Source organism: Oryctolagus cuniculus, chromosome 11, assembly GCF_051225735.1.
Source record: "Oryctolagus cuniculus isolate XC-2025 breed Fujian yellow rabbit chromosome 11, ASM5122573v1, whole genome shotgun sequence".
Taxonomy (NCBI): domain Eukaryota; kingdom Metazoa; phylum Chordata; class Mammalia; order Lagomorpha; family Leporidae; genus Oryctolagus; species Oryctolagus cuniculus.
This window is the reverse complement of record NC_142877.1, coordinates 54,776,506-54,803,624: the sequence shown is the minus strand read 5'-3', so window position 1 is coordinate 54,803,624 and position 27,119 is coordinate 54,776,506. Positions and strand designations below refer to the sequence as shown.

Sequence of the window (27,119 nt, the reverse complement as noted above, 5' to 3'; positions counted from 1 at the left end):
ACATTTTAGGGAGCGAACCAGCAGATGGGAGTCCTCTGTCTCTTTGGTTTGTGGCTCTTTCTCTCTCTGCCTCTACAATAAATAAATTGTAAAACTTTCAAAAAACAGTCTACCCAAAGCAGAGCAGCCTGTGCCTAGGGCAGAATGTGTGTTAGGCCCCGTAGCCCCTCCCAGGCTCAGATTGGGTGCTTACATTGTTTCTAGCTGTCTCTTCCTTGTTGCTCTGGCCTCTCTCTCAAGGCCAATTCCAGCATCTCAGAAGCACCTGCCTGAACAGGGGATGGGCATTGTGGAACAGCAAGCATCCACATGCCATGGGTTCAAGTCCTGGCCCTTCCACTCCTGATCCAGCTCCCTGCCAGTGTGCCTAGGAAAGCAGCAGAGGATGGCCCAAGTGCTTGTGCCCCTGCTCCCACGTCGGGGACCCGGGTGGAGTTCCAGGCTCCTGGCTTTGGCCTGGCCCAGTCCTGGCTGTTGTTTGGGGAGTGAACTGATGCATGCAAGATATCTTTATCTCTCCCTTTTGAATAAATAAATTAAATAAATCTTTAAACACACACAAACACACACACACACATACACATACACACACACAGATTAAGACACCTATGACTGAGTCCTGACTCGGTTTCTGATTCCAGCTTCCAGCTAAGGCACCCTGGGAGGAAGCAATGATGACTCAACTACTTGAGTCCCTGTCACCCATGTGGGAGACCCAGATGGAGTTCTGGGCTTCCAGTGTTGGCCTGGCCCAGCCTGGGCTGTTGCGGGCATTGAGGAGTAAAACAGCAGGTGCAAAATGTGTCTGTCTCTGTCTTTCAAAAGAATAAAGTAAATACAAATTTAAATGAAAGAAACACCTGCCTGAAAACAAAACCTAAACCAGGCGTGGTTTCCTCCCATATTCTGGCCTCCCTCTGCATCTGTCGAGAGCTGTACTCCTGTTGGCTCGAACAGTGCACGGTCGCCCACGGCGGTCGGCAGCACCCACGTGTGTGTGCATGTGTGTGGCGTTCTGGGGGAATCTGTGGACCCCTGGATAGACCCCTTACCTCGAGGGCCTCCAGACTCCCGAGGTGCAGGTTTGGTTTAGTGGGAAAGGACAAAAAACCTCTGATGCCAGTTCAGAAATCTCTGCAGGATAAAATTCCCCGCGTTCGCTGTTTGATCAGATTAAGCGGCTCTCGTTACAAGCACACAAGCAAAGGCTGAGGCTGTGCCGAGACACAGTCCCTGCTCTCTGTCCTCCTGTCCAGGCGCAGTGGCAGCCCTGTGACTGTGAGTGTACGGGCACTGATGCCGGGGTTGGGGGTGGGGAGCAGGCCAGTGCCAGGCTGCAGGTTGTGACCTACCTGTGAGCCAGACCCAGGGCACAGCCACCAGGGCTCACTCCTGGTCTGGCACATTCTACCAGCTTCTGAAAACTAGCCTTGCAGGCCAGTGGGTCTCCCGGGTCCCCCCACCCCGGTATCTCATATCCAAAGCCCTGAGCTGCCCTGGGGAGGCTGCGCAGCCTGGAACCTGCCACACACACACACACACACACACACACGCACACACGCACACACGCAAGGAGTTGCCAGTGGGATGGAGGGAGTCAGACTGGTACCGGGGCCCAGGAAGAGTGTAGTCCCTGGTCAGGACCGATGTGAGCTGCAGTTCCCCTTGTGGACTCCTGGACCCCTAGGAGGACAACAGGGCTGCAGAAAATTCATGGGGGATTTTCCGTTGTCTCCACTGTCGTTTTGAAGCCCCCTCGTACGAATCAGGAGCTGTTGATGGGCTCTGGTTCTCGCTGGATCACAGTTTTTTGATGTCTGTTCCACCAGTCATTGAGCTTCTCACCTCTCTGTTTTATAACATAGGCAAATGGCTCTGTATTAACCCTCTGTCTTAAACTTTATTTATTTGTACTTTTTAAACATATTTATTTATTTATTTGAAAGGCAAAGAGACAGGGAGAGACAGAGACAGGGAAGTCTTCTATCTGCTGGTTCAGTCCCCAAATGGGTACAATGGCTAGGGCTGGGCCAGGCTGAAGCCAGGAGCTTCTTCCGGGTCTCCCACGTGGGTACAGGGGCCCAAGGACTTGGGCCATCTTTTACTGCTTTCTCGGGCCATAGCAGAGAGCTGGATCGGAAGTGGAGCAGCTGGGACTCAAACCGACGCCCATATGCAATGCCAGCACTGCAGGCGGCAGCTTTACCCACTACGCCACAGCACCGGCCCCCCACACATCAGTTTCACCTGCCAATGTGCTCCTTACACATGCACTGGGAAGCAGCCAAGCATGAGTCTGCATTAGGGTTTGAGATACGGCCCGGTATCCAAACGCTGTGCCCGAGCAGGTGGATTGCAAAATAACCCCCAGAGAGTGTTGCACCTGTGCGCTTCTCCTTTTACCCTTCCACAGTGATTCATTAACGAAGTTCTAAGTTGCAGTTAGAATTGAGGCCGGACAGCACTAGACAGATGGGAAAGTAGAATAAAAATAAAAGGAAAGGGGCCAGCGCTGTGGCATAGCGGGCAAAGCTGCCGCCTGCAGTGCTGGCATCCCATATGGGCACGGGTTCAAGTCCCAGCTGCTCCACTTCCGATCCAGCTCTCTGCTATGGTCTGGGATAGCAGTGGAAGATGGACCAAGTCCTTGGGCCCCTGACCCACGTGGAAAACCCAGAAGCTCCTGGCTCCTGGCTTCAGATCAGCACAGCTCCAGCCGTTGTGGCCATTTGGGGAGTGAACCAACGGATGAGAGACCTCTCTCTCTCTCTCTCCCTCTCTCATAAATAAATAATCTTTAAAAAATAAAAAAGAAAACTGAGAGAGGAAGCGCCTCTGTAAGAAAGGTTTTCTCCTTTCTAGATTTTTCCGAAGGCAGGGAAGAGGGGGACAGCCCCCAAGGAAGGGGTCCATGAAAGCAGCAATGTCTTGATTTGCTGAGTAAATAAATATTTGTTAGCTGCCTGTTCAGTATGAGAGCCTCTGTCAGACCCTGGGGATGCTGCACCGAACAGGCTGGGTGTCTGTCTTCTTAGAGCCAACTTTTTTCAGCCGGAAAGACAGAGCATAAATAATTCCAGATAATGCCATTACAAAGAAAGTAAATTAGAGGGGAAGAAAGAGCAGAACACAGGATGACAGGCTGGTGGGTAATCATGGAGCTCCTGTAGTCAGAGTAGCCAAGAAAAGTTATTCTGAGTGTGCTCAACATGAACAGCATGTGCAAAGGCCCCGGGGCTTGCTCTGTCAATGGGGCAGAAAAGCAACCAGCCTGGCCGAAAGGAGGTGAGCAAGGGAGCAGAAAGCACACTGGTGCAGGGGGAGCTTCAGGGAGGTGGACAGACCTCTGGGGAGCCCTCTGGGGCTGATGGGCACCGTTCGGGTTTCTCGTGTGTGTGCGTGGTGAAATATCCATAAGATAAAATTCGGCCGGCGCCATGGCTCAATAGGCTAATCCTCTGCCTGCAGCGCCCGCACACCGGGTTCTAGTCCCAGTTAGGGCGCCGGTTCTGTCCCGGTTGCCCCTCTTCCAGTCCAGCTCTCTGCTGTGGCCAGGGAGTGCAGTGGAGGATGGCCCAAGTGCTTGGGCCCTGCACCCCATGGGAGACCAGGAGAAGCACCTGGCTCCTGGCTTCGGATCAGCGTGGTGCGCCGGCCGTGGCAGCCACTGGAGGGTGAACCAACGGCAAAAGGAAGACCTTTCTCTCTGTCTCTCTCTCTCACTGTCCACTCTGCCTATCAAAATAAATAAATAAATAAATAAAATTCACCAGCTTTGCCATCTGAAATCCTGCGGCATGGTTTCGTGGCATTAACCACATTCACGTGGTTGTACTCCCATCACTGCTACCCTTTGCCAGAGAGATTTCTTCCCAAATTGAAACTCCGCCTTTCCTCTCGGCCAGCCCCCGGCAACCGCTGTTCTCTCTGCCTCTGTGAGTTTAACTGCTGTTCTATTTCACATGCGAGGAATCGTGGTATTTGTCCTTTTCTTTTCTTTTTTTTTTTTTTGTAATATTTATTTATTTGAGAGGTAGAGTTACAGACGGAGAGAGAGGGAGAGAGGGAGAGAGGGAGAGAGGGAGAGAGGGAGAGAGGGAGAGAGAGAGAGAGAGAGAGAGAGAGAAACAGAGAAAGAGGTGTTTCATCTGCTGGTTCACTCCCCAAATGGTCACAACGGCTGGAGCTGCGCCAATCCAAAGCCAGGAGCTTCTTCCAGGTCTCCCACGTGGGTGCAGGGGCCCAAGTCCTTGGGCCATCTTCTACTGCTTTCCCAGGCCATAGCAGAGTACTAGATTGGAAGTGGAGCAGCTGGGTCTTGAACCGGCGCTCATATGGGATTCCAGCACTGCAGGTGGTGGCTTTACCTGCTACGCCACAGCACCGGCCCCCAGGAAGTGGAATTGTTAGATCATGTGGTCATCCTGTTCAATTTTTTATAAAGAGCCGTCGTGCTATTTGAACTTTCCTTCTTTTTTTTTTTTAATCATTTATTTATTAATTTGAAAGGCAGAGTAACAGAGACAGAAAGAGAAATTTTCCATCCACAGGTTCACTCCCCAAATGCCCACAACAGCCAGGGCACAGCCAGGCGGAAGCCAGGAGACTGGAACTCCATCCGGGTCTCCCACATGGATGGCAGGGGTCCAGGCACTGGGGCCATCTTTCCACTGCCTCCCGAGGTGCATCAGCAGGGAGCTGGATTGGAAGCAGAGCAGGCAGAACTCAAAGCAGGCAGTGGCGTAACCACCGCTCCACAATGCTGGCCCTGGACTTCTTCTTCTTCTTCTTTTTTTAAATTCAAGAGGCAGAGAGCAAGACACAGGCCGAGAGCACCCGTCTGCTGATTCACTCCCCAAACACGGGCAACAGCGGGGACTGTGCTGGGGCCAATCCTGGGAGCCGGAACTCAGTGCGGGTCTCCCAGACAGCTGTCGGGGGCGCAGTTAACATGCTCTCTTCCAGGGTCTGCATTGGCAGGAAGCTGGAATCCAGAGCCAGAGCTTGGAATGCACCCAGCTACTCTGATATGAGACCCAACTATTGGACCAATTGCCTGCCCCCGGAGATGTCTTGAAGTACAGTTGGAACCCACTGTAGTGGCATGGTCCGAATTACAGCTAGAAGTCACAGCCCTGCCTCCCTGACTGGGGAGTCAAGGCTGCGAGATCAGTTCACACATTGTGTCCTGGGGTGACAGTGGGGACGAGCAAACTGGCAGTGCTGGTGGGCGCTTAGTTGTGAATACGGGAGGACCCAGACAGACTCTGGGGCGGAGCAGCTGGAGGGAAGCTGGCACTGTTCCCTGACAAGGCGGAGACCGGCGTTGTGCTGCAGTGGGCTAAGCCTCCGCCTGCACAGCCGGCATCCCATATGGGAGCTGGTTCAAGTCCCCGCGGCTCCACTTCTGATCCAGCTCTCTGCTAATGGCCTGGGAAAGAAGTGGAGGATGGCCCGGGTGCTCAGTCCCCTGCACCCATGTGGGAGACCCAGAAGAAACTCCTGGCTCCTGGCTTTGGATTGGCGCAGCTCCAGCCATTGTGACCATTTGGGGAGTGAACCAGTGGATGGAAGACCTCTCTCTCTCTCTCTCTGCCTCTCTCTGCCTGTAATGCTGCCTCTCAAATAAAGAAATGAAATCTTTAAAGAAAAAATACATAAAGATGTGGTGACGGAGGGTGGAGATCTGGGGTGGAAATCCTGGGTTCTGTTTGAGCCTACATCAGGTGGGTGATTCTGTTAGTCCAAGCAAGACCAGGAGCAGAGACCTGGAAGCCGTCAGACCTCAAACCGCGGGCTCTGCATCGGGTTCACAGTGGTGTCGTAGACCTAGGTGATGACGAAGGAAGCTGTGTGGGGCTGTTGAAACAAAAAGCCTGCCATGGGGGGCGTCATTGTGTGGGTGGGATCATCCGGGGCTCTGTGCTCAGCTCCGGATGGCACATCCAGGGAGCCCAGGAGCGGATGTTTACACTCCCCTCGTAGGGCCTGAGGCCGGGCTGCGGGGTGCAGCTGGGCCACCTGGACCTGGAAGACACTGGAAGGAAGGTGTGGGAGGAGGCCGGGCTGCGGGGTGCAGCTGGGCCACCTGGACCTGGAAGACACTGGAAGGAAGGTGTGGGAGGAGGCCGTGTCGCGCCCCGCCCCCTCCCCAGGGGGTTCGCAGCCCAGTGCTTCAGTCTCTCACCACAGAACCCACTTCCTATCATGTTCTGTCCCAGGGTTATCTCTGCTGCCATGAACTTCCTGTGAGCCCAGCGAAGCGAGTTCTCAGGGCAAGCGCCTGCTTGGGTCCCTCCCTCCTCCCGGACAGAGCCAGCGCTCGGGGCTGGAGCTGGGCGGGCCTCTGAGCTCCTTTGCGGGCAGGATGCTGAGGCTGTCCGTGCCCAGGGCAGGCAGGCGCCGGGCAGTGCGTCAGCTGATGCCTGCTAGGAGCCCACTGGGCTGCAGTTGCCCTAAGAAGCTGATGTGGACTCACGCAGTCCCAACACCCAGAGACAAAAGGCTTGATTCCTGGAGTAAGTGGGCCACAGGCCCTCGCTCAGATGCCTGCCTGAGAACCCAGGCACAGGTCGGCACTTTGGAAGCACTCCTCTGTCCAGAAAAATTAAAGAACTAGAGTTCCAAGTTCAAGAGTATTTCCTCTGCTGAGAGCACCATCCTCCCAGACAGGGAGAAAAGGAATGGCTCAAGCAAGCCCCTTTCTCTCTCTCTCCTCCCAGGGTCAGTCTCTCTCTCTCTCTCTCTCTCTCTCTCTCTCTATATATATATATATATATGTATATGTGTGTGTGTGTGTATATATATATATATATATATATATTTGAAAGGCAAAGCAACAGAGAGATCTTCCATGTACTGGTTCACTCCCCAGATGCCCGCAAAAGCTGGGGCTGGGCCAGGCCAAAGCCAGGAACCCAAGTCTCAGTTGGGACCTCCCACGTGACTGACAGGGACCCATGTATTTGAGCCATCCTGTGCTGCCTTCTAGGATGCACACCTGCAGGAGGCTGAATCGGAAGGGACAGAGGGGCCGGCACTGTGGTGTAGTGGGTAAAGCCCTGGCCTATGGCACCAGCACCCCATAGGGGTGCCGGTTCAAGTCCTAGCTGCTCCACTTCTGATCCAGCTCCTTGTTAATGCACCTGGGAAAGCAGCAGAAGATGGTCCAAGTGCTGGGGACCCTGCACCCATGTGGGAGGCCTGGAAGAAGCTTCTGGCTCCTGGCTTCAGATCCACCCAACTCCAGACACTGCAGCCATTTGGGGAATCAACCAGTGGATAGAAGACCGCTCTCTCTCTCTCTCCCTCTCTCTCTCTCTCTCTCTCTCTGCCTCTCTGTCATTCTGCAGGTGCTCAAAGTGTTTGAAAATAATATCACCACAATAGGTGTGTGTGCACATATGCGTGCACAAGGGTGTCCATGCGTGCGTGTGTGCACATTGAGTGTGTGTACATGAGATCAATGGCAACCAGGAAATTGAGTTCCGGACCCCCAGGCTGTCAAACACCACCTCTAGAGCAAGGCCCAAGCCCAGGGCTGACCCCACAGGCCTCTGCAGCTGCAGCCACCCTGTTCTGCAGCGTTGAGAAAGGCCCTGAGGCTTGGCGTGTTAAGGAGGCAGAAAAGCCAACATGGCCAGACGGAAGTGTCAGAAAAGCCCCGCAGAGGGCGCTGGAGATTTCAGCAGACACCCTCCCTTCAGGAAGCTTTCCCTGGGGGCTGGCGTCACGCACAGCTGATTCGGCTGTCACTTTTCAGGCGCAGCATCTGCCTCGCATCCCACGCCACAGTACCAGGGTTTCAACACCTGGCTGCTGGCTCAACTCCTATCGGGATGCTGGTTTGAGTCCCAGCTACTCTGTTTCCAGCTTCCTGCTAATGCACCTGGGAAGGCAGCAGAAGATGGCCGAGTGCTGGGGCCCCTGCACCCATGTGGGAGCCCTGGATGGAGTTCCTGACTCTGACTGCAGCCTGGACCAGACCTGGCTATTGTAGGAATTTGGGGGGTGTACCAGCTGATGTAAGATCTCTCTCTCTCTCTCTCTCTCTCTGTTTCCCTGCCTTTCAAATAAATAAATAAATTTTTGAAAAAAATTGAGAGGCAGAGTTACAGACAGAGAGAGGGAGAGACAGAGTTGGGCCTCTCCAGAGCTGCTTGGCACATTTGCATTTTATTTCTTTTTTTTTAAGATTTATTTATTTTATTTGAAAGTCAGAGTTCACTCCCTAATTGGCCTCAGGAGCCAGGAGCTTCTGCCGGGTCTCCCACGTGGATGCAGGGGCCCAAGGACTTGGGCCATCTTCCACTGCTTTCCCAGGCCATAGCAGAGAGCTGGATCGGAAGTGGAGCAGCTGGGACTCAAACCAGCACCCATATGGGATGCCGGCACTGCAGACGGCAGCTTTACCCACTATGCCACAGTACCGGCCCCAGCATTTGCTTTTTCTTAAAGATCTCCTATGCAGAGGGGTAATGGGGAGGGTTAGAGTTACACGCCCTGCTGCTGATTCCGCGAGCAAGAAATCAACACTTGGGGGCGCTGTGCCTGTTGGACTCACTCTGAGGAACCTGGCAGCCCCACCTGTGAGGAGGGGCATCCGAGAGAGGCGTGGGGAGCCTTTGTCAGAGTTGTGTACTGGAGTCAAGACCAAAGAAGCAGTTCTGGGGTGCTGTCTGGGACTTCAGGAGCCAAGCTGGCGGCCCCTGTCCCCCGCCTCCCCCACCCCACACCCTAGGCTGCTGCTGTGGAATGCTTTGGGCGGTGGAAGTGCAAGGGTTACGATTCAGGCTGCGGGGGGACTAGGATGCTTGCCTCCCAAACTGGGGAGCCTGGGTCCTGACCACAGCTTCCTGCTAAGAGGCAGGAAGTGGGGACTGAAGTGACAGGGAGACCTAGGTGAAGTTCCCCCAGCTGCTGGCTCTGGCTCCGGCCCATCCCCAGCCATTGCAGGCACTTGGAGAGGGATCCAGAAGAAGTCAGACCTGGAAGCCTAGGGCCACCTGGACTGGGTGCCCACCAGGCGTCAGGTTTGCAAGCAAATGGCCGTGGCCGACGAGGGCCCCTGTGCTTGCAGAGTACCTGAAGGAGAAGCTGGAGCAGTACGTGAAGCAGCTGCAGGTGGTGCGGGTGGTGCGGCAGGAGGAGCGCAAGGGGCTGATCACCGCCCGGCTGCTGGGGGCCAGCGTGGCGCAGGCGGAGGTGCTCACCTTCCTGGATGCCCACTGTGAGTAAGAGAGCGGCTGGTATGTGTGCGTGCGTGCGTGCGTGCGGGGAGGCCCCATCCCGTTCTCTTAGCGGCACAGAAGGAGGCTGGGGGTCCACTCCAGCTGCTTCTACCTTTTTTTTTTTTTCCCTCCTGATCCCAGGGCTCAGGAGGCACACCTGAGCCCAAGCAGACCCTCATCCCTTTTAATTCCATCTTTTCCTGGAGTCGCCCTCGTGTTCGCAGAAGTTCAAGGGGAAGTTCCCCGGGCAAGCGAGAGGAATTCTTATTCTGCAGCTGGGGCTGAAGCTTGGGATGCAAATACCCGCCTTCCCCCCTACCCAGGGTGGGGGAAATGCCTCCTTCTGCCCCTCTCCCTGCTGGGGTTCCTCCCTGGGCGTGGGGGGGCTTTGTGGGCGGGGTCCTGATTGCTGCCTTACCTGTCTCTCCCCACGCCCCCCGCAGGCGAGTGCTTCACCGGCTGGCTGGAACCTCTCTTGGCCAGGATCGCCGAGGACGAGACGGTCGTGGTGAGCCCTGACATCGTCACCATAGACCTGAACACTTTTGAATTCTCCAAACCTGTGCAAAGGGGCAGAGTCCACAGCCGGGGCAACTTCGACTGGAGCCTGACCTTCGGCTGGGAGGCTGTTCCCGCACACGAGAACCGGAGGCGCAAGGATGAGACGTACCCCATCAAGTAAGGACCACCCCTTGCCTGGCTCCAGGGCCACCCGCTTCCGGGGACCTGTGCCGTCTTGCATCAGCGTTTGTCAGGTGCTCTCTCAAGCACTTGACCTGTCTGTCTTAACTTCTCTCTCCGATGGAGGTAGGCACCACGATCAGCCCATTTTACAGGTGGGAACACTGAGGGCTATAGTGATAAACAGCTGACTTTGGGCCATGTGGCATGGATGCCCACGCTGGGCTGCCCCAAAGCCCCTTTCCCACCCTCCAGCCTAGTGGTTTGCTCTCATCAGTCAGTTACTGCATGCCCAATGCTGGACAGCCAGCTCTACCCCCGTTGTCCCATGTGGTCCCTCCCTTGCATGTGGAATGACAGGGCTGGGGCCTGATCTGGGGGTGGGAGACGCTGGCTGGGGGCCACTGTTGAATAGCCATGGTCATCAGAGGCAGCAGCCTGGGCTGCTAAGGTCAGTTACCCTGAACTTTCCTTTTTTAAAAATATTATACATATATCTGCTTTTTTTTAAAAAAAAAAAAAAGAGGATTTATTTATTTATTTATTTGAAAGGCAGAGTGGGAGAGAGAGAAAGAGAGGCCGGCGCCACAGCTCAATAGGCTAATCCTCCGCCTAGCGGCGCCAGCACACCGGGTTCTAGTCCCGGTTGGGGCGCCGGATTCTGTCCCGGTTGCCCCTCTTCCAGGCCAGCTCTCTGCTGTGGCCAGGGAGTGCAGTGGAGGATGGCCCAAGTGCTTGGGCCCTGCACCCCATGGGAGACCAGGAGAAGCACCTGGCTCCTGGCTCCTGCCATCGGATCAGCGCGGTGCGCTGGCCGCAGCGCGCCGGCCGCGGCGGGTGAACCAACGGCAAAGGAAGACCTTTCTCTCTGTCTCTCTCTCACTGTCCACTCTGCCTGTCAAAAAAAAAAAAGAAGAGAGAGAGAGATCCTCCATCTGCTGGTTCACTCCCCAAATGGTCACAACAGCCAGAGCTGTGCCAATCTGAAGCCAGAAGCCAGGAGCACTCCCATAGGGGTTCAGGAGCCCAAGGACTTGGGCCGTCTTCCATTGCTTTCCCAGGTGCATTAGCAGAGAGCTGGATCGGAAGTGGAGCAGCCGGGACTCAAACCAGTGCCCATATGTGATGCCGGCACTGCAGGCGGCAGCTTTACCTGCTTTGCCATAGTGCCAGCCCCAGAACTTTTCTAAGATTTTTTTTTTAATATGAAAGGCAGAATGACAGAGATGGAGACAGCAATCTTTTTTTGTTGTTGTTGTTGTAAGATTTAGTTCTTTATTTGAAAGGAAGAGATAGAGAGAGATCTTAAGGAAGAGAGAGAGAGGTCTTCCTTCCGCTGGTTCACTCCCCAAGTGGCTACAATGGCTGAGGCTGGGCCAGGCCAAAGCCAGGAGCCAGGAGCTTCTTCTGGGAGACAGCAATCTTCCATTGGCTGGTTCACTCCCCAAATGGCTGCTTTAGCAGGGAGCGGGATTGGAAGCTGGGTAGCTGGCTTTGTTTTTCTGAAAGGCAGTTCCAGGGTGGGGCAGTGAGCCAGCACTGTGATATGGGATGCAACAGTTGCAAACAGCGGCTTCACCCGCTGAGCCACAACGCCGGCCTCCCTGAACTTTTCCGTAAATTGCCAGGTAGCAAAATATTTTAGGCTCTGCTGGCTACATAAAGCCTGTTGCATAGTCTTCTTTTTGGACTCTTAATTTTTTAATTGGCATAAAAATCCTACATATTTATGAGACGCTATGTGATGTTGTGATATGTGTATGCATTGTATAATGTTCAATTCAGGGTTAACATGAGGGTAAAAAATATCAATTAAAAAAATTTACAAGTCTTTTTTTTTTTTTTTTTTTTTTTTGGACAGGCAGAGAGGACAGAGAGAGAGACAGAGAGAAAGGTCTTCCTTTTCTGTTGGTTCACCCTCCAATGGCCGCTGTGGCCGGCACACCACGCTGATCCGAAGTCCGGAGCCAGGTGCTTCTGCTGGTCTCCCATGCGGGTGCAGGGCCCAAGCACTTGGGCCATCCTCCACTGCACTCCCAGGCCACAGCAGAGAGCTGGCCTGGAAGAGGGGCAGCCGGGACAGAATCCGGGCCCCAACCAGGACTAGAACCCGGGGTGCTGGTGCCGCAGGCGGAGGATTAGCCTATTGAGCCGTGGAGCCAGCCACAAGTCTTTCAAACATGTAAAAACTGGAGTGGCTGGTATTGGGGCCTAGCGGTTAAAGCCTCTGCCTGTAGTGCCAGCATCCCATGTGGGCACCAGTTCCAGTCCCAGATGCTCCACTTCCAATCCAGCTCCTTGCTAATGCACTTGGGAAAGCAGTAGAAGATGGCCCAAGTCCTTGGGCCCTTGCACCTGTGTGGGAGACCCAGAAGAAGCTCCTGGCTCCTGGCTTTGGCCTGGCCTGGCCCAGCACTAGTGGTCATGGCCATCTGAGGAGTGAAACAGCAGATGGAAAGTCTTTCTTTCTGTTTCTTTCTCACCTCTGCCTCTGCTTCTCTGTAACTCTGCCTTTCAAATAAATAATTAAATCTTTTCAAAATAAGTTTAAAAAATATAAAAACCGGTTTTGTGGCACAGCAGGTTAAGCTGCCACCTATGACACCTGCATCCCATATGGGCACCGGTTTGTGTCCCAGCTGCTCCACTTCCAATCCAGCTCCCCGCTAATGCGCCTGGGAAGCAGCAGGAGATGGCCCGAGTGCTTGGGCCCCTGCACAGGTGGGAGACCCGGATGGAGTTCCCGATTCCTGCCTTGGGCTTGACTCAGCCCTGTCTGTTGCAGCCTTTCAGGGAGTGAACCAGCAGATGGAAGATCTCTCTCTCTGCTCCATGTTATAATTGCCTTTCAAATAAATAAGTAAATAAATCTCTAATATAAATATGTATATAGAGAGTGGGTACTGGGTGCAGCAGTTAAGATGTAGCTTGGGAGACCTGTGTCCTATATCAGTGCCTGGGTTCAAGTCCAGGCTCTGCTCCCAAGTCCACCTCTGTCACCAACGTGTCCCCTGAGAGGCAACAGTGAGGGCTTAAGTGCTTGGGTCCCTGCCGCCTACCCTTGTGGGAGACCTGAATTGAGTTCTGGGCTGCTGGCTTCAGCCTAGGCCAGCCCCAGCTGTTGCAGGCATGGGGGAAGATGAACAAGCAGATAGGAGTTCTCGCTGTGTCCTTGTGTCTGTCTGTCTGTCTGTCTGTGTGTCTGTCTCTGCCTCTCAAAATAAATCAAGTTTTCAAAAAAAATCTACAGTAATAACTAAAAACGTAAAACCCCTCCTTTGATCTCGAGCCTCATAAAAAGAGGAAGTTTACCAGGTTTTGCCCTCAAGCCCGAGGGTCCGCCTCCGAATGCAGGGTGGGCAGTGGGCTGGGAATCCCCTGCTCAATGCCCAGGGCTCAGCAACCCCCTGCCCCACACCTCGCCCATCCCTCTGCAGGCTGCTTGAATTTAACGGCTGTTGCAATCAAACTGAGATGGGGAGTGGCCTTTGGGTAGTTTGTGCCATTGAATTCTGGACCCGCCACGCATGTAAGGGAGAGCTTGACTGTACATCTGGGGTAGAGGACAGCAGAGGCTGGGGACATGGTGGCCAGAGATGAGAGGTCAAGTTTGAAAGGGGGAGAGGGCCGGAGTTCCTTCCCCCAACCAGCCCTCCCAGAATCCTACCAAGTGCCACCCCAAGTCTCAGTCGGGAGGGCTCAGGTGGGTGCCCCAGGCAGGATGCCATGGCTCCTGGACACTCACCTGCTCTGTCTCCATTCGCAGGAGAGGGAGAAAAGACAGAGCAGGTGAAAGAGAAGAAATTCAATCTCCCCACTGCCCCTCCATTCGCTCACAGATGCCTTTTGTTCGGTGCGCACAGAGGTCCCGCCCACCCCACCCCCACCCCCGGACACCAGGGGCCAGGCACACTGTGGCACAGTCAGAGATGGGGCACCTGGCTCTCACCCGGCGCTGACAACCCCGCCTCCACTGTAAGACAAAGCTCTAGTGTCTGAGCCATGAATTTGCTCTCTGGTTCCAGTGGCCCGCTAGCATGTGTGGCCAGCCCGAGGCACTGCACATCATGCCCCCAGAGGGACTGTGTACCCCTCTACCCTCCCATCCTGCACTCTCAGAGTTGATGGGGCAGCGAAGGGGAGCAGGGGACGAACCTGGGGATCCAGGAATGAGGGCAAGGAATTCGGGGTGTTTTCTAGTGATTGTCTGTCATGGATCTAAAGCATGCTTTCCTTGTTGTTGTTGTTGCTGTTGTTGTTTTTTAATATTTATTTGAAAGTCAGAGTTACACAGAGAGAGAGAGACAGAGAGAGAGAGACAGAGAGAGAGAGAGACATCTTCCATCTGCTGGTTCACTCCCCAATTGGCCGCAATGGCTGGAGCTGCACCAATCCGAAGCCAGGAGCCAGGAGCTTCTTCCGGGTCTCCCACGTGGGTGCAGGGGCCCAAGCACCTAGGCCATCTTCTGCTGCTTTCCCAGGCCATAGCAGAGAGCTGGATCGAAAATGGAGTAACCAGGACTCGAACCGGCGCCCAAATGGGATGTCAGCTGCAAGCAGTGGCTTCACCTGCTATGCCACAGTGTAGGCCCCTCCTTGTTGGTTTTATCCTAAGCTAATTTGTCCGGGACTTCTCAACCTGAGAAAGCAAGACACCAGGGCAGGCGGGCAAGTGGCCTTGTGGTTAAGACACTCACGTCCCGCATCAGAAGGCCTGGGTGGGTTCCCAGCTCCAGCCCCTGCCTGTGCAGAGCCTGGGAGACAGCAGTGGTGGCTCAAATAGTTGGGTACCTGCGGCCCTACTGCAGCCCAGATGGAGTTCTCAGCTCCTGGCTTCGGCCTGGCCCAGACCTGGCTGTTGGTGGGCATTTGGGGGAGTAAACCAGCAAATTGGAGATTCTCTCTCTCTCTCTCTCTCTCTCTCTCTCCTCAAATAAGTAAAAGGCAAGAGAAAGGTCTGCTGGGGAACTCTCTGCAGAGGAAGTCTGGTGGTGTCAGGGACTCACCTGGAGTCCCAGACTGTCCCCAGTCTCTCTGGACTCTGCGTGGGCTGACTTGAGATCCTTGGAAGAGACCAAAACCAGGGACAGGAAGGCGGCTGGACAGGAGGGTTTCCAGCTAAAATTGCTTCCAGAACAGGCAGTTGGCAGCGCCGTGACGATGCCACTTGGGAATCTCCCAGGCAGGGGACCCAGATGCAGTGTTGCCAAGCTCCTGGCTTGGCCGGGCCCAGCCTTGGCTGCTCTGGGCATCTTGGGAGTGAACCAGCTTGTGAAAGATCTCTGTCTCTGCCTCTGTACCTTTCAAAGAAACGGAATAAATCAAGGATTTGTTTAGAGAAATTTTGCCCAGAAAGTGGCTGCAGGAACCACCTCCATGGTGACTGGGCCAGCCACAGGTAACCAAGGGCAGGCTCTTTGATGTGCTGCCCCTGGCTGAGCCCAAGCTGTGTGTGAGGTACCTGGCTAGGTGCTGGGGTGATGGAGAAGGTGTCGGTCTCTTTCTGCTTGGTTGTACCACATGAGGGCAGCAAAGCCCCATCCAATCCAAGCTGGCTTGGCCCAGGAACGGAAGCAACCACCACCATTATATTCTCTTGCAGGAACTTCAAAAAGTTTTGTGGAAAGTGGAATTCAAAGATGTTTATTTTGCTGCCAGAATTGTTTTTGAATTCCCACACATCCTTTTTTTTTCTGTCTTATGTATTTATTTGAGAGGCAAAGAAATACAGGCAGAGGGAGATCCCATTCAGTAGTTCGCTCCTCAAATGCCTGAAATGGCCAGGGCTGAAGCCAGAAGCCAGGAACTCCATCCGGGTCTCCTACATGGGCGGCAGGAAGTTCTTGAGCCATCACTGCTGCCCACCATGGTCTGCATTCAGAGGAAGCTGGAGTCAGGAGTCAGGAGCTGGAGCCTGGCATTGAAGCCAGGAACTCCCTGGTGAGCGGAGTCTGGGCATCTCAGCAGCTAGGCTAACTACCTGAACAAGCCTTTACATAGCACATTGTCCCGAACTTTTTGAACGGATTTCGTGGGCAATGGATTTCAACCTTTTGCTGCACCAGAATAAACTTTGCTTTTCACTTCGTTTTCCATGACCATTTTGTCCACTGGAGCACCCTCGCCCTCAGCCCCGCTGTGATGACCAAGCTGATAACCAAACCCCCTGCATGAGATGTTTCTGTCTATTTTTATCTTGCACCGGGTCCATGCCGCCCCGCCTTTTCCGGAAACCCAGAATCTTCTCCTAACCTCTCGGCACACCTTGTGGTCCCAGGAGCCCCCTCTTACACGTCCCCTTCCCCACCCCTGCTCCAAGCAACCAAAGCTAAAGTTTCTCATTCGGGGAATATAAGACATCAGGGTCAAGCTCCTGCCAAGATGGCGCAAAGGGCTGGGGACCCTGAAACAGCACGGGGCCAGCCCAGCGGAGACTGCTGGTTCATTCGTGCTTTGAATCCTGCCTGCTTTCATGAATGGACTGAGTTTCTGCCCTGCTCCAGGCTCTGTGTTGCCCCAGCATGAGCGCAGCTCGGGCTGTGTGTTCCACACGCAGGCGTGGTGGGTGGCGCTTGACATGTCCCTGGATGAGGGGGGGTGACCATGTCTCCTTTCAGCTGGTCCTGCAGGGAGACCCCGTGGGCGGCGAGCGAGTCCGCAGAGGAGGGGCCCGCCCGTCCCAGGAGCAGGGAAGGGACCAGGGAGCCAGGTCGGGTGTCCCCACAGGCACAAGATGCACACGGCTCTCCCTGTCTCTGCAGATCCCCGACGTTTGCTGGCGGCCTCTTCTCCATCTCCAAGTCCTACTTTGAACACATCGGTACCTATGATAATCAGATGGAGATCTGGGGAGGGGAGAACGTGGAAATGTCCTTCCGGGTGAGAGTGAAGAGGGCTTGGGGGGGCCGCGTCATCCCAGGGGAAGCTGGAGGCGCTGTCACGCAGTGGCAGCCTTGGGGATGTCTCCTCTGGAACTTGAACTCGAGAGGGTGGCCGTTTCCCACCACAGCTCCCCTCTTCCTCTGCTCCCCTCTCTGTCCGTGGCAATCTGATTGGACAACTCGCAACAAATCACTGGGCGGAGTAATTGTCAGTGTTACCGGAAGTGACAAAAAGCCACTATGAGGCCCCTCCTCCCAGGTTAGAGGCCACCGCACCCACGGGAGTCACAAACTCCTGTGACTGTGAGAGGAGACAGTGGTCGCCAGGACCCTGAGGGACTCTGGGAGTTATGCAGATTAGGAGGCGGTCCAGAGGAGAGCCTGGATCTCCATGAATCCCTGGGCCAGTAGAATCGTGATCAGTAAGATCCCTTGCAAAACCACCTGTGCCCATATCCGGCATGGGTGGGTACTCGGCACGTGGCTACTTCTGCCATGGCGGCCACGCTAATGTGGGGAGCAACAGGCTCCCAGCCGAAGACTCGAGAGAGGGCCCCTGGCTCCCAGGAAGCCGGCGTGCCAAGGGCGCCAGGTCCCTGTGCCACAGGCCACCTGGTAGTTGAGTGGCCTTGCTGCTCTCACCTTGAGCTTCCAGGGCCACCTGGCTGAGTGCTGGCCTAGAGGCTGAGCGATCAGGGCTCCAGTCGGGGACAGGCACGAACAGGCCCGACTGTCTTTTCTCTCAGGTGGGCCCTTGTAAGCCGCAGACCCTGCCAATGTCCTCTGCCTAGATCTGGGGGAGTCTGGGGTGTCTCAGCCTGGCCTGGAAGAAACCCGATCCACACTGTTCTCCAGCCTCTGCCTGGGTCCCTCGGACTTAGGGTCTGGCGCCTGGGGGGAGAGCGTCTCCCGGCCCCCCCTCCTGAAGGCGCCCGTCCTGTCTCCCTCCGTGTCAGGTGTGGCAGTGTGGAGGCCAGCTGGAGATCATCCCCTGCTCCGTGGTGGGCCACGTGTTCCGCACCAAGAGCCCCCACACCTTCCCCAAGGGCACCAACGTCATTGCCCGCAACCAGGTGCGCCTGGCTGAGGTCTGGATGGACAACTACAAGAAGATTTTCTACAGGAGAAATCTACAGGCAGCCAAGATGGCCCAAGAGGTGAGAGGAAGGCAGGTGTCTGGGGTGAGGAGGAGTGCAGGGCCCCCGGGACCCCCATCTCTGCCTCGCAGTGTCCCCCTTTGTGAGGTTCTGTGAATCAGAGCACCAAGATCTTACAGGGGGGAAGGGACCTTGCTGTCCCTACCTAGAAGGGGCTCAGAATTGGGGACCAGGAGAGCACTGATTAGGGAGTCTCAGCAGATGAGGGAGTGGGCGGATGCTGTGTGTGGGGTCCCTGAGCCAGGCCAGGGGTTTGGGTGTGACCCCCTGAGCCAGTGGCACCCACAGGTCCTACGCAGGAGAGGAAGCAACCCCAGGAGCTCTGTGCTCTCTGGGCGATGTCAGCCCACGCGGGGAGGTCAGGGTGGCGGTGGGGGAGGGGTGACACTGCCCCCTGGGGGCCCTGCTTGCCTGGCAGAAATCCTTTGGGGACATCTCGGAACGGCTGCAGCTCAGGGAGCAACTGCACTGTCACAACTTCTCCTGGTTCCTGCACAACGTCTACCCAGAGATGTTTGTTCCCGACCTGAACCCCACCTTCTATGGAGCCGTGAGTCTGCAGAGCAGCATGCCCGCCCGTAACCCCGGCAGCCCTGGGGAAGTCCAAGGGCACGCACCCCCGCAGCTGGGCCACCAGAGACTGTCTTCCCCGCCACCCTCCTTGGCCCAGAGATAGATAGCCAAAGACCTTGTGGGCAGCAAACAGCCCATCACAGTGGTTTTCAAACACTGGCGTGCACTGGGGGTCCTGGAGCTTCTGACTCAGGACTGGGGTGGGGCCCAATACTCTGCATGTCTAGCAGGTGCACTGCTGGTCTGGGATGGCCCTTTTGAGAACCACGCCTTGTAGGAGAGCTGGGGGCTTCTTCCAGGCACCTGGAGGCTGCTCATCCTTCCCTGTGGTTGGGGAGAGACGGGGCGTGTCCCAGCTTGTCCTTCCCAGCCTGGGGGGCTCTGCACCCCACTTTGCTGTCAACTCCTGGCCCTGGGGCTGGTGAGCACAGGAACTGAGCAGAGGAGGACTTGGTTCTGTTGGGCCCCACCTAAAACGTTCCTGACTCTGCTCTCTCCTGCACCTCCCCACTCCTGTGTTTGTTGTTCTGCAGATCAAGAACCTTGGCCTTGGCCAATGCCTGGACGTGGGTGAGAACAACCGAGGAGGGAAGCCCCTTATCATGTACTCGTGCCACGGCCTCGGCGGCAACCAGGTACCCAGGCCAAAGGGGAGGGGGCCCTGTCCCTTCCAGGGACTCCTTCCCTGGGGACTAGAATGGGAGGAGGTGGCACCCCAGACATTAGGAAGATCCCAGTTTGACACAGACAAGGGCTGAAGTCAGAAGTGGGGACATCCAGAGGGAGAACCACAGTAGGCTGCCTGGAGGAGGTGAGCTACTCAGTGATCACTGGGGCTGAGATGCACCCCCTGTCCTGGAGCCACCAACCTGCTCCTCCCACCCAGGAGTGACCCCAAGGCAGCCACCTTGGGACATCTCACAGCTGCCCAATGCCCAGGAAGCTCCCACGCACTTCCCAAAGGATGCGCCAGCAGCTGGCCCCTTCCCCAGGACTCCATCTCCCTGAGTGCCCAGAGCAGGGGTGTGCAAGACCTAGCAATAAAGGGGTCGACTAGGACACCTGTGTCCCATATCAAGGGTCTCGGTTTCGTGCCCAGCCACGGCTCCTGACTCCCAGCTGAGGCAGACCCTGGGAGGCAGCAGATGATGGCTCAAGTGCTTGGGTCCCTGCTGCTCACATGGGAGACCTGGTCTGAGCTCTGAGCTCCAGCCTTGGTCCTAACCTGGACATTGCAGATGCCTGGGGAGTGAACCAGTGGAGGAAGCGTCTCTCCTCACACTCCCACCCCACCTCTCCAATGTCCGTTGATCTGCCAGATCATGTTAGATGATACATTGATGAAGGTTTTAACAGTGATTTATACTAAAAATAGAACCAGCCCATCAAACACATTTTTCCCAGATGTTGCTTAAAATGGAGCTAAATTAAATGTTAAAAAACTTTTATAAATGGAGAAGACATAATAAATGTTATTTATTTTCATTTTATTTGAAAAGCAAAGAGAGAAACAGAGAGAGAGAACCTCCATCTGTAGGTTCACTCCCAGATGGCCACAACAGCCAGGATCCCAGAACTCCATCCGGGTCTCCCACATAGATGGAAGAGACCTAACTGCTTGAACGGTCATCTGCTGTTTCCCAGGCATACCAGCAGGAAGCTAGATCAGAAACAGAGCAGCCATGAGGCCAGTGCTGTGGCACAGTGGGTTAAGCCACTGCTTGCACCACCTGCATCCCGTATGGGCGCCGGTTCGAGTCCTGGCTCCTCCACTTCTAATCCAGCTCCCTGCTAATGCACCTGGGAAAGCAGCAGAAGAAGTGCTTGGGCCCCTGTACGTGCGTGGGAGACTCAGAGGCAGTTCCAGGCTTCTGGCTTCAGCCTGGCCCAGCCCCAGCCATTGTGGCCATTTGGGGAGTAAACCAGCAGATGGGAAGATTTCTAGCCCCCCCCCCAATCACTTTGCCTATAAATAAATAAATCTTTAAAAAAGTGGAGCAGCCAGGATGTGAATCGTCCAATATGGGTCACACACATCCCAAGGGAGAGTTTAACCAGCTCCGCCACAAGCCCGCCCCAACCTCAGAAAGCTATATTAAGTAACCATCAATCATCTCCTGATAAACCAGGTCTGATGGAAATCACAAAGGTGGCACCTTACTCACTAAAAACCTTGGCAGGGCCTTGACCGCTGGCTGCTCCCCAGCTGGGTTGGCATTTAGGGGCCAGGTGGCTTCGGAAGGGGGCGCGCCATTTCCACCTGCTCCTCAGAATCGCCCCCTCTCGTCTCCACTCCCAGTACTTTGAGTACACAACCCAGAAAGACCTCCGACACAACATCGCGAAGCAGCTGTGTCTACACGCCAGCGCCAGCACCCTGGGCCTCAGGGGCTGCCACTTCACCGGCAAACACAGCCAGGTCCCCAGGGACGAGGAATGGGAATTGACCCAGGTGAGACCGCTGCTCAGAAAGCTGAGTTACAAACCCAAGGCCACTTCTGAACCACACACCCCCCGCCGCCACCCGCTTTGTTCTGTTGCATCATGTGCCCGAGACGCCACGCGCAGGGCGGGTTGGGGTTCCGTGGGAAACATGGTGAGTGTGGGCTGGAGGCTGGACTCAGAGAGACGCAGGTGGAAAAGGCATCGTGGTTCTTGCCTGCCCCGTGGGCCAGGTGCCACGTGCTGGGGGCTCTCACCTGCCCGGGGTTCTGTTCAGACTTGGGGGCAGGGCGGAGGGCGGGGACTGCTGTGTCCTAGCTGTCGGTGCTCCTGTTGCTACGGACGGACGGACGGACGAGCTGGGTGAAGCCTGTGAGTGGCTTAGGAGAACAGAGGCCTGACCTTGAGGAATGGCAGGGCAGGGGTGGTCCCGGGTCTTTAGGTCTGGCTGTGTGGGGGAGGGGGGGCCTCTACTGCAGCCACTCGCTAAAGGGAGGAACCCTGGGACTGCGTCTGGTGGCCCAGGACAGAACTCGGAGTGCCCTCCTGGTGCCTTCTGGGGTCTCCTCTGCCCCTGCTCAGCTGCCCCCCACCCCACTCCAGCCCGTTGCTCTTCAATTGATCCCTCGCTGTTGCATCTTTCAGGACCAGCTCATCAGGAACTCAGGGTCTGGTACCTGCCTGACATCCAGGGACAAAAAGCCAGCCATGGCTCCCTGCAATCCCAGCGACCCCCACCAGCTCTGGCTCTTCGTCTAGGCTCCTCCCTGATCATCCCCAGTGGGGGGACCCCACCCCACACCCCAACAAGCCTCTCCAGAAACAGAGCCGCTGATGTCCAAGGTCCTGGTCCTTGGACCGACCCTCTAGCACCAGGACACGAGGGACTTGGCTTGGGGTTCTCCTTCTGTCCTGGAAACAGGGCAGCCGGGGGGCGGCTCAGGACATCACTGCCGGGCTCATGCAAAGCGCCCCCGCGGCCACATCCCGAATCCTCACACAACAGCACCTCAGACTCCACGGAAGCCGCGTGTTGCCACGGAGGCAGCTGAGGCCCAAGGTAGCCTCCCTGGCTCCCGTGGCCGGAAGTCTGCTGGACCGTTCAGACAGAAGGCAGCCTGACAGGTGGCTTCTATCTTCACTTGCGCAGTAACCCTGTGAGAAAATCAGGACAGGATGCTGCATGCCCGTTTTACAGATGGGCAAGCGGAGGCAGAGGTAAAAGAACATGTGTGCCGGCCCCTAGCCAGCAGGTGGCCAGAGCTGAGGCTGCTGGCTCCTTCCACTACGCGACGAGAACACTACACCACCTGCCAGCCACCAGCCATCCTGTCCCCTCTGCCCACCCGCCCTGGTCACTTCCAGCTGGCTGGCTCCACGAAGCCTAGGACAGTGGAGCCAGGTGGCCCCCGGTGAGGGAATCCTGGGATGCTCATGTTGAAAGAAAGCTCACTGGGACCAGTGATTGTCAAGTTTAGGTCCCAGACCGTTTTTTTTTTTTTTTCCCCCTAAGCCCCATATTTAAAGTCGATAAAAAGCAGAGTAGCCTCGGCAAAATTAAGAGATCTGCAGTGCCTGCGAGGTCTTCTCTGAGCAAGCCGGACCCGGTAGCTCCTGGCTGCTTTACCGGAAGTAGAGCGCCCAGGTGCATGGACAAGCCCATCCAGGGAGGCTGTTGGTGATGCCAGTAGCAGGCTGGCACCACAAGGGGGTGCTCTAGGACCACATCTGCCTCCTGCCCCGCCCCCCCCCCAACACCGCAGGTGGCCACCTAGCCCTCCCCCCACCGGAGCTAAGAGGCCTCTACTGAGGCGAGGTTGGGGGGCAAGCCCACCAAAAGGAAAAGAGCTAGTGGCCAGGATGTGATCTGGCGTGGGGAAGGGGAAAAGTTCTTTGTCGGGAAGAGAAGGTACACGGGATGGCAGTGAGAATAAAGGTTTCTGGGCGTGGGCCCTTGCTGTCTGTTAGCTGTCAAGAGCTGGGTTTGGGGCCACGGTGTCATGTTCCCTACGCGTCCTCTGCTCCCAGGTGTTGGGGGCAGAGCAGATGTGCACGGAGCGAACGTGAGATGGGGTCCCTCCCGCGTGGCACGCCCACCCCAAAGGTACGCGGGTGCTTGGAGCCAGCGAGTGGCAGGGATGTCTGGGGCGCAGGGCGAGCGCGAAGGAGCCATTCCTTGCACCCGCGGCCGTCACCGAGACGGCTCCGTGTGACCTGAGCCCGCCCGCCAATGGTGCCAAGGGCTCAGCGAGCAGAGATGCCACAGCCCAGCCGCGGAGGCGCAAAGGGGCAGGGGCTGGAAACCAAAGGGACACTGTGGGGAGGGGTTGTGAGTGTGGACGCCTTCGTGGGTCGTAGGACAGCCTGCCTTCCTAGGGTCCCGCGCCGCTCGGAGAAATACAACCGGAAAACTCTCCCAGTAGGGGTCCTAAGATGCCACGATGAATCTAAGCCAGGCTGATTGTATCTTTCATTTTATTTTATTTTATTTTTTTGATTGTATCTTAGAGAACAATTTTGTGGGCCCCTCAGCCTGGGGTCACATCTGTGCAGTCACCCTCCCCCCACCTGCCCTCCCACCTTCTCCACCCCACCCCACCCCACTCCCCCTGGCTGCACTGGGCAGGAGCAGCCGAGGCCAGCTTGCCCTCATTCAGCACCGATGCTGTTGCTTTAAAGCCACCCCTCTGAGCGTGGCTGTCTTCCCACTCCCCAGCCACCAGCCAGGTGCTGGCTCTGGGAACCGCTCAGCGGCGGAGGGGCTCCCGTGTGCGCACCATGGCCCCAAATAGCTAAAAACAACCAAGAGCTTATCCCTCGCTTACTTTTCAGTTTTATTTATTTAATTTGTTTGAAAGGCAGACAGGAGGGAGCACCCACCTGCTGATTCACACACACACATACACACCAAACACCTGCAAAGACCAAGATGAGACCAGACCAAAGCCAGGAGCCCAGAACCCAAGCCAGGTCACCCACGTGGTGGCAATGACCTCCTAAACACTTGCGCCATCACCTGCTGCTTCCCAGGGGTACAGATCAGAAACAGGAATGAGGCCTGAAGCCAGCCACTCTGATACGAGATGTGGGCGCCCCAAGTGGCTCCTTAACCATGACCCCAAATGCCAGCCCCTTGTTTCTAGTTGTAAAAAATAATCCACTGGAGAAAAGTCCAATCGTATAGAAAAATAGGAGGTTTCTTTAAAAAAGTGTGATTCATCATCATGGGCCCACTTAGTCACTCATTCCCCAGGGATGATGCTCAGTCACCCAGCTTGGGCAGGGCCTTCATTCCTTTTTTAAGGACTACACAAATGAAATACGTGTTGTGGTCACTCAGTTCTCCCAGGATGTATTTCCATGTCAGCTCATTCAAATCTAACTCATTTTCTCTTAAAGCTATGTGATATTCCATAATAGAGATAAACCCAGTTTAGTTAACCTTCCCCCCCTTTTTAAAAAAGATCTATTTATTTATTTGAAAGACAGAGTTACAGAGAGGCAGGTGCAGAGAGAAAGACAGGTCTTCCATCTGCTGGTTCACTCCCCAACTGGCTGCAACGGTCAGACCTGCGCCAATCCGAAGCCAGGAGCTTCTTCCAGGTCTCCCACATGGGTGTAGGGGCCCAAGGACTTGGGCCCTCTTCTACTGCTTTCCCAGGCCATAGCAAAGAGCTGGATAGGAAGAGGAGCAGTCGGGACTCGAGCCAGCGCCCATATGGGATACCAGCACTGCAGGTGGCGGCTTTACCCACTACACCACAGTGCCAGATCCCCATACATATACTTTTGTGTTTATTTCAAAAGCATGCATTCCTCAGGTCCAGTGCTGTAACACAGGTTAAGCCTCTGCCTGGGGTGCTGACATCCCATATGGGCGCTGGTTCTGAATCCCAGCTGCTCCACCTCCAATCCAGCTCCCTGCTAATGCTCCTGGGAAGGTAGCAAAAGATGGCCAAAGTGCTTGGGCCCCTGCCACACACATGGGAGACCTGGATGGAGTTGCTGGCTCCTGGCTTCAGCCTGGCCTAGCTCTGGCCTTTGGAGTCATTTGGGGAGTGAACCAGCAGATGGAGGATATGTGTGTGTCCTTTTATTTGTTTATTTTTAATTTTTAAGATTTATTTATTTATCTGAAAGAGTTACACAGAGAAAGAGATGCAGAGAGAGATCTTCCATCTGCTGGTTCACTCCCCAGTTGGCCGCAATGGCCGGAGCTGCACCAATCCGAAGCCAAGAGCCAGGAGCTTCTTCCAGGTCTCCCACATGGGTGCAAGGGCCCAAGCACTTGGGCCATCTTCTGCTTTCCCGGGCCATAGCAGAGAGCTGGATCAAAAGTGGAGCAGTCGGGACTCGAACCAGTGCCCACATGGGATGTTGATGCCATCTTTAGCCCCACCCACTACACCTCAGCACCGGCCCCAGTGTGTGTCCTTTTCTATCATTCTGCTTTCAAATAAATAAGAAAAAATTGTAAAATAAATGCATTCCTCACATTGGAATCTCTAAGTCAGAAGAAATGCAATACGTTAAGATGTAGGCCAAGGCCACTGGCTATGCCTAATGCCAAAGCTAAGCCTGCAAAGAGTCCAGCCAGAGAACTGGGCACAGTTGTGAGGGTCTGAGCAGTCTGAGAGTTTTGCTTTGTTTTAAGATTTATTTATTTATTTGAAAGAGAGAGTTACAGACAAGAGAGAGGGAGAGACAGAGAGAGAGGTCTTCCATCCGCTACTTCACTCCCCAAATGACTACAACAGCCAGGGCTGGGCCAGGCCAAAGTCAGAAGCCTGGAACTCCATCCAAATCTCCCACGTGGGTGCAGGGGCCCAAGCACTTGGGCCATCTTCCACTGCTTTCCCAGACCACAGCAGAGAGCTGGATCGGAAGAGGAGCAGCCGGGACTCGAACCGAGACCCATATGGTGGCGCTGGCCCTGAGAGTTTGGTTTTTAAAGCCAAGAGGGATTGGGCTGCTCCGGGCTGCGACAAGAGTCTAGGGATGGGTGTGAAATTAGTCCTGCCTGGGCTGCCACTTTAGAGTGTGTGATGTCCTCCCGGCCCCAGACCTGTCCCCTTGCGCTCCAGAGGCGAGCGAGAAGAGGGAAGACAATGACCAGAGTGGCCCTAGGCACCCTGGCTGGGCTCAGTCCCTTCTCTGGGGCTACTTCGGGAATGCTGGAGGCTGTCCTGGAAGGGAGCCCTTGAGGTTACCTGAACAAGGGACCCCTTCCCGCAGCCTCTCACAGGCCCTCCCACCCCAGCACCCCCCCACCCCCGCACCCAGAAGCTGGGCTTCTGGGGCCTCAGGCGACAAAAACCCCAGGCAAGCCAGAGGTTGTCCTGCTTCCCTGTGGGTTCCCAAGCTCCTCCCTGTCCTGATCAAAATTCCTGGCTTGGGCTAGGGTTCCTGCCCCACCCACAGTTCTCTGCTCTGCTGCCAGCAACGGCTCTGGTCATTTTGTGCACAACCGGGGTCCCTGCCTGCCCAGCTCAGGGTGCACGGCTGCCGCCCCCCCTCCCCACTCTGAGGTCTGGAGGCATCGCCCGCTCCTCACCCCCACACCCTCTGAGCCCTCAGAGAGCCAGCCTGTGCTGTGGGCTCCGTCTCCTACCCTGCCCCGCCTTCCCGAGCCCTGGGGCTCTCTTTTCAGCTTTTCGCCTGAGAGTTCACCCAAGCACCTTCCTCCACCACAGTTCCCCCTGCTGCGGGCTGGTGTAGTGGTTAAGATGCCATTTGGATCACCCGCATCTTCAAGCCCCTCCTCTGCTCCTGAGTCCAGCTTCCTGCTAATGCACTCCCTGGCAGGCAGCAGGTGACGGCTTAAAGACCTGGGCCCCTGCCACCCATGTGGGAGACCCGGATGGAGTTCTGGGCTCCTGGCTTCAGCCTGGCCCAGCTCTGGCTGTCGCAGGCATTTGAGCAATGCAATAGTGGATGGGAGATCTCGCTCGCTTTCTCTCTCCCTCCCTCCTCCCCTCTCAAACAATAAGTAAGTACATTTTAAAACCATTTTAAAGATTTGTTGATTTGAAATGCAGAGGGAGAGAGAGAGAGAGAGAGAGAGAGAGAGAGAGGTCTTCCATCCACTGGTTCACTCCCCAAATGGCTGCAATGGCCAGAGTTGAGCCAATCTGAAGTCAAGAGCCAGGAGCTTC

General features: G+C 55.6%; 1 protein-coding gene across 5 annotated transcripts in view; it reads left to right on the top strand.

Moving 5' to 3' along the window:
• GALNT6 (polypeptide N-acetylgalactosaminyltransferase 6) overlaps nucleotides 1–22,714 on the top strand; it is a 40,320-nt gene extending 17,606 nt beyond the window's left edge. For 2 of the 5 annotated variants that reach the window (XM_051845485.3, XM_002711189.6), the window contains 8 exons: nucleotides 9,080–9,229; nucleotides 9,674–9,908; nucleotides 16,673–16,790; nucleotides 17,749–17,949; nucleotides 18,368–18,499; nucleotides 19,056–19,157; nucleotides 20,822–20,974; nucleotides 21,610–22,714. In XM_051845485.3, coding sequence (XP_051701445.1) covers nucleotides 9,080–9,229; nucleotides 9,674–9,908; nucleotides 16,673–16,790; nucleotides 17,749–17,949; nucleotides 18,368–18,499; nucleotides 19,056–19,157; nucleotides 20,822–20,974; nucleotides 21,610–21,723 — 1,205 coding nt within the window. In that variant the 3' untranslated portion in view covers nucleotides 21,724–22,714. Of the gene's footprint in view, nucleotides 1–9,079; nucleotides 9,249–9,398; nucleotides 9,555–9,673; nucleotides 9,909–16,672; nucleotides 16,791–17,748; nucleotides 17,950–18,367; nucleotides 18,500–19,055; nucleotides 19,158–20,821; nucleotides 20,975–21,609 lie in introns of those variants that run through there. The other 3 variants (XM_089308379.1, XM_089308378.1, XR_016216738.1) reach the window with 3 other exon arrangements.
• Nucleotides 22,715–27,119: the final 4,405 nt, after the last annotated feature.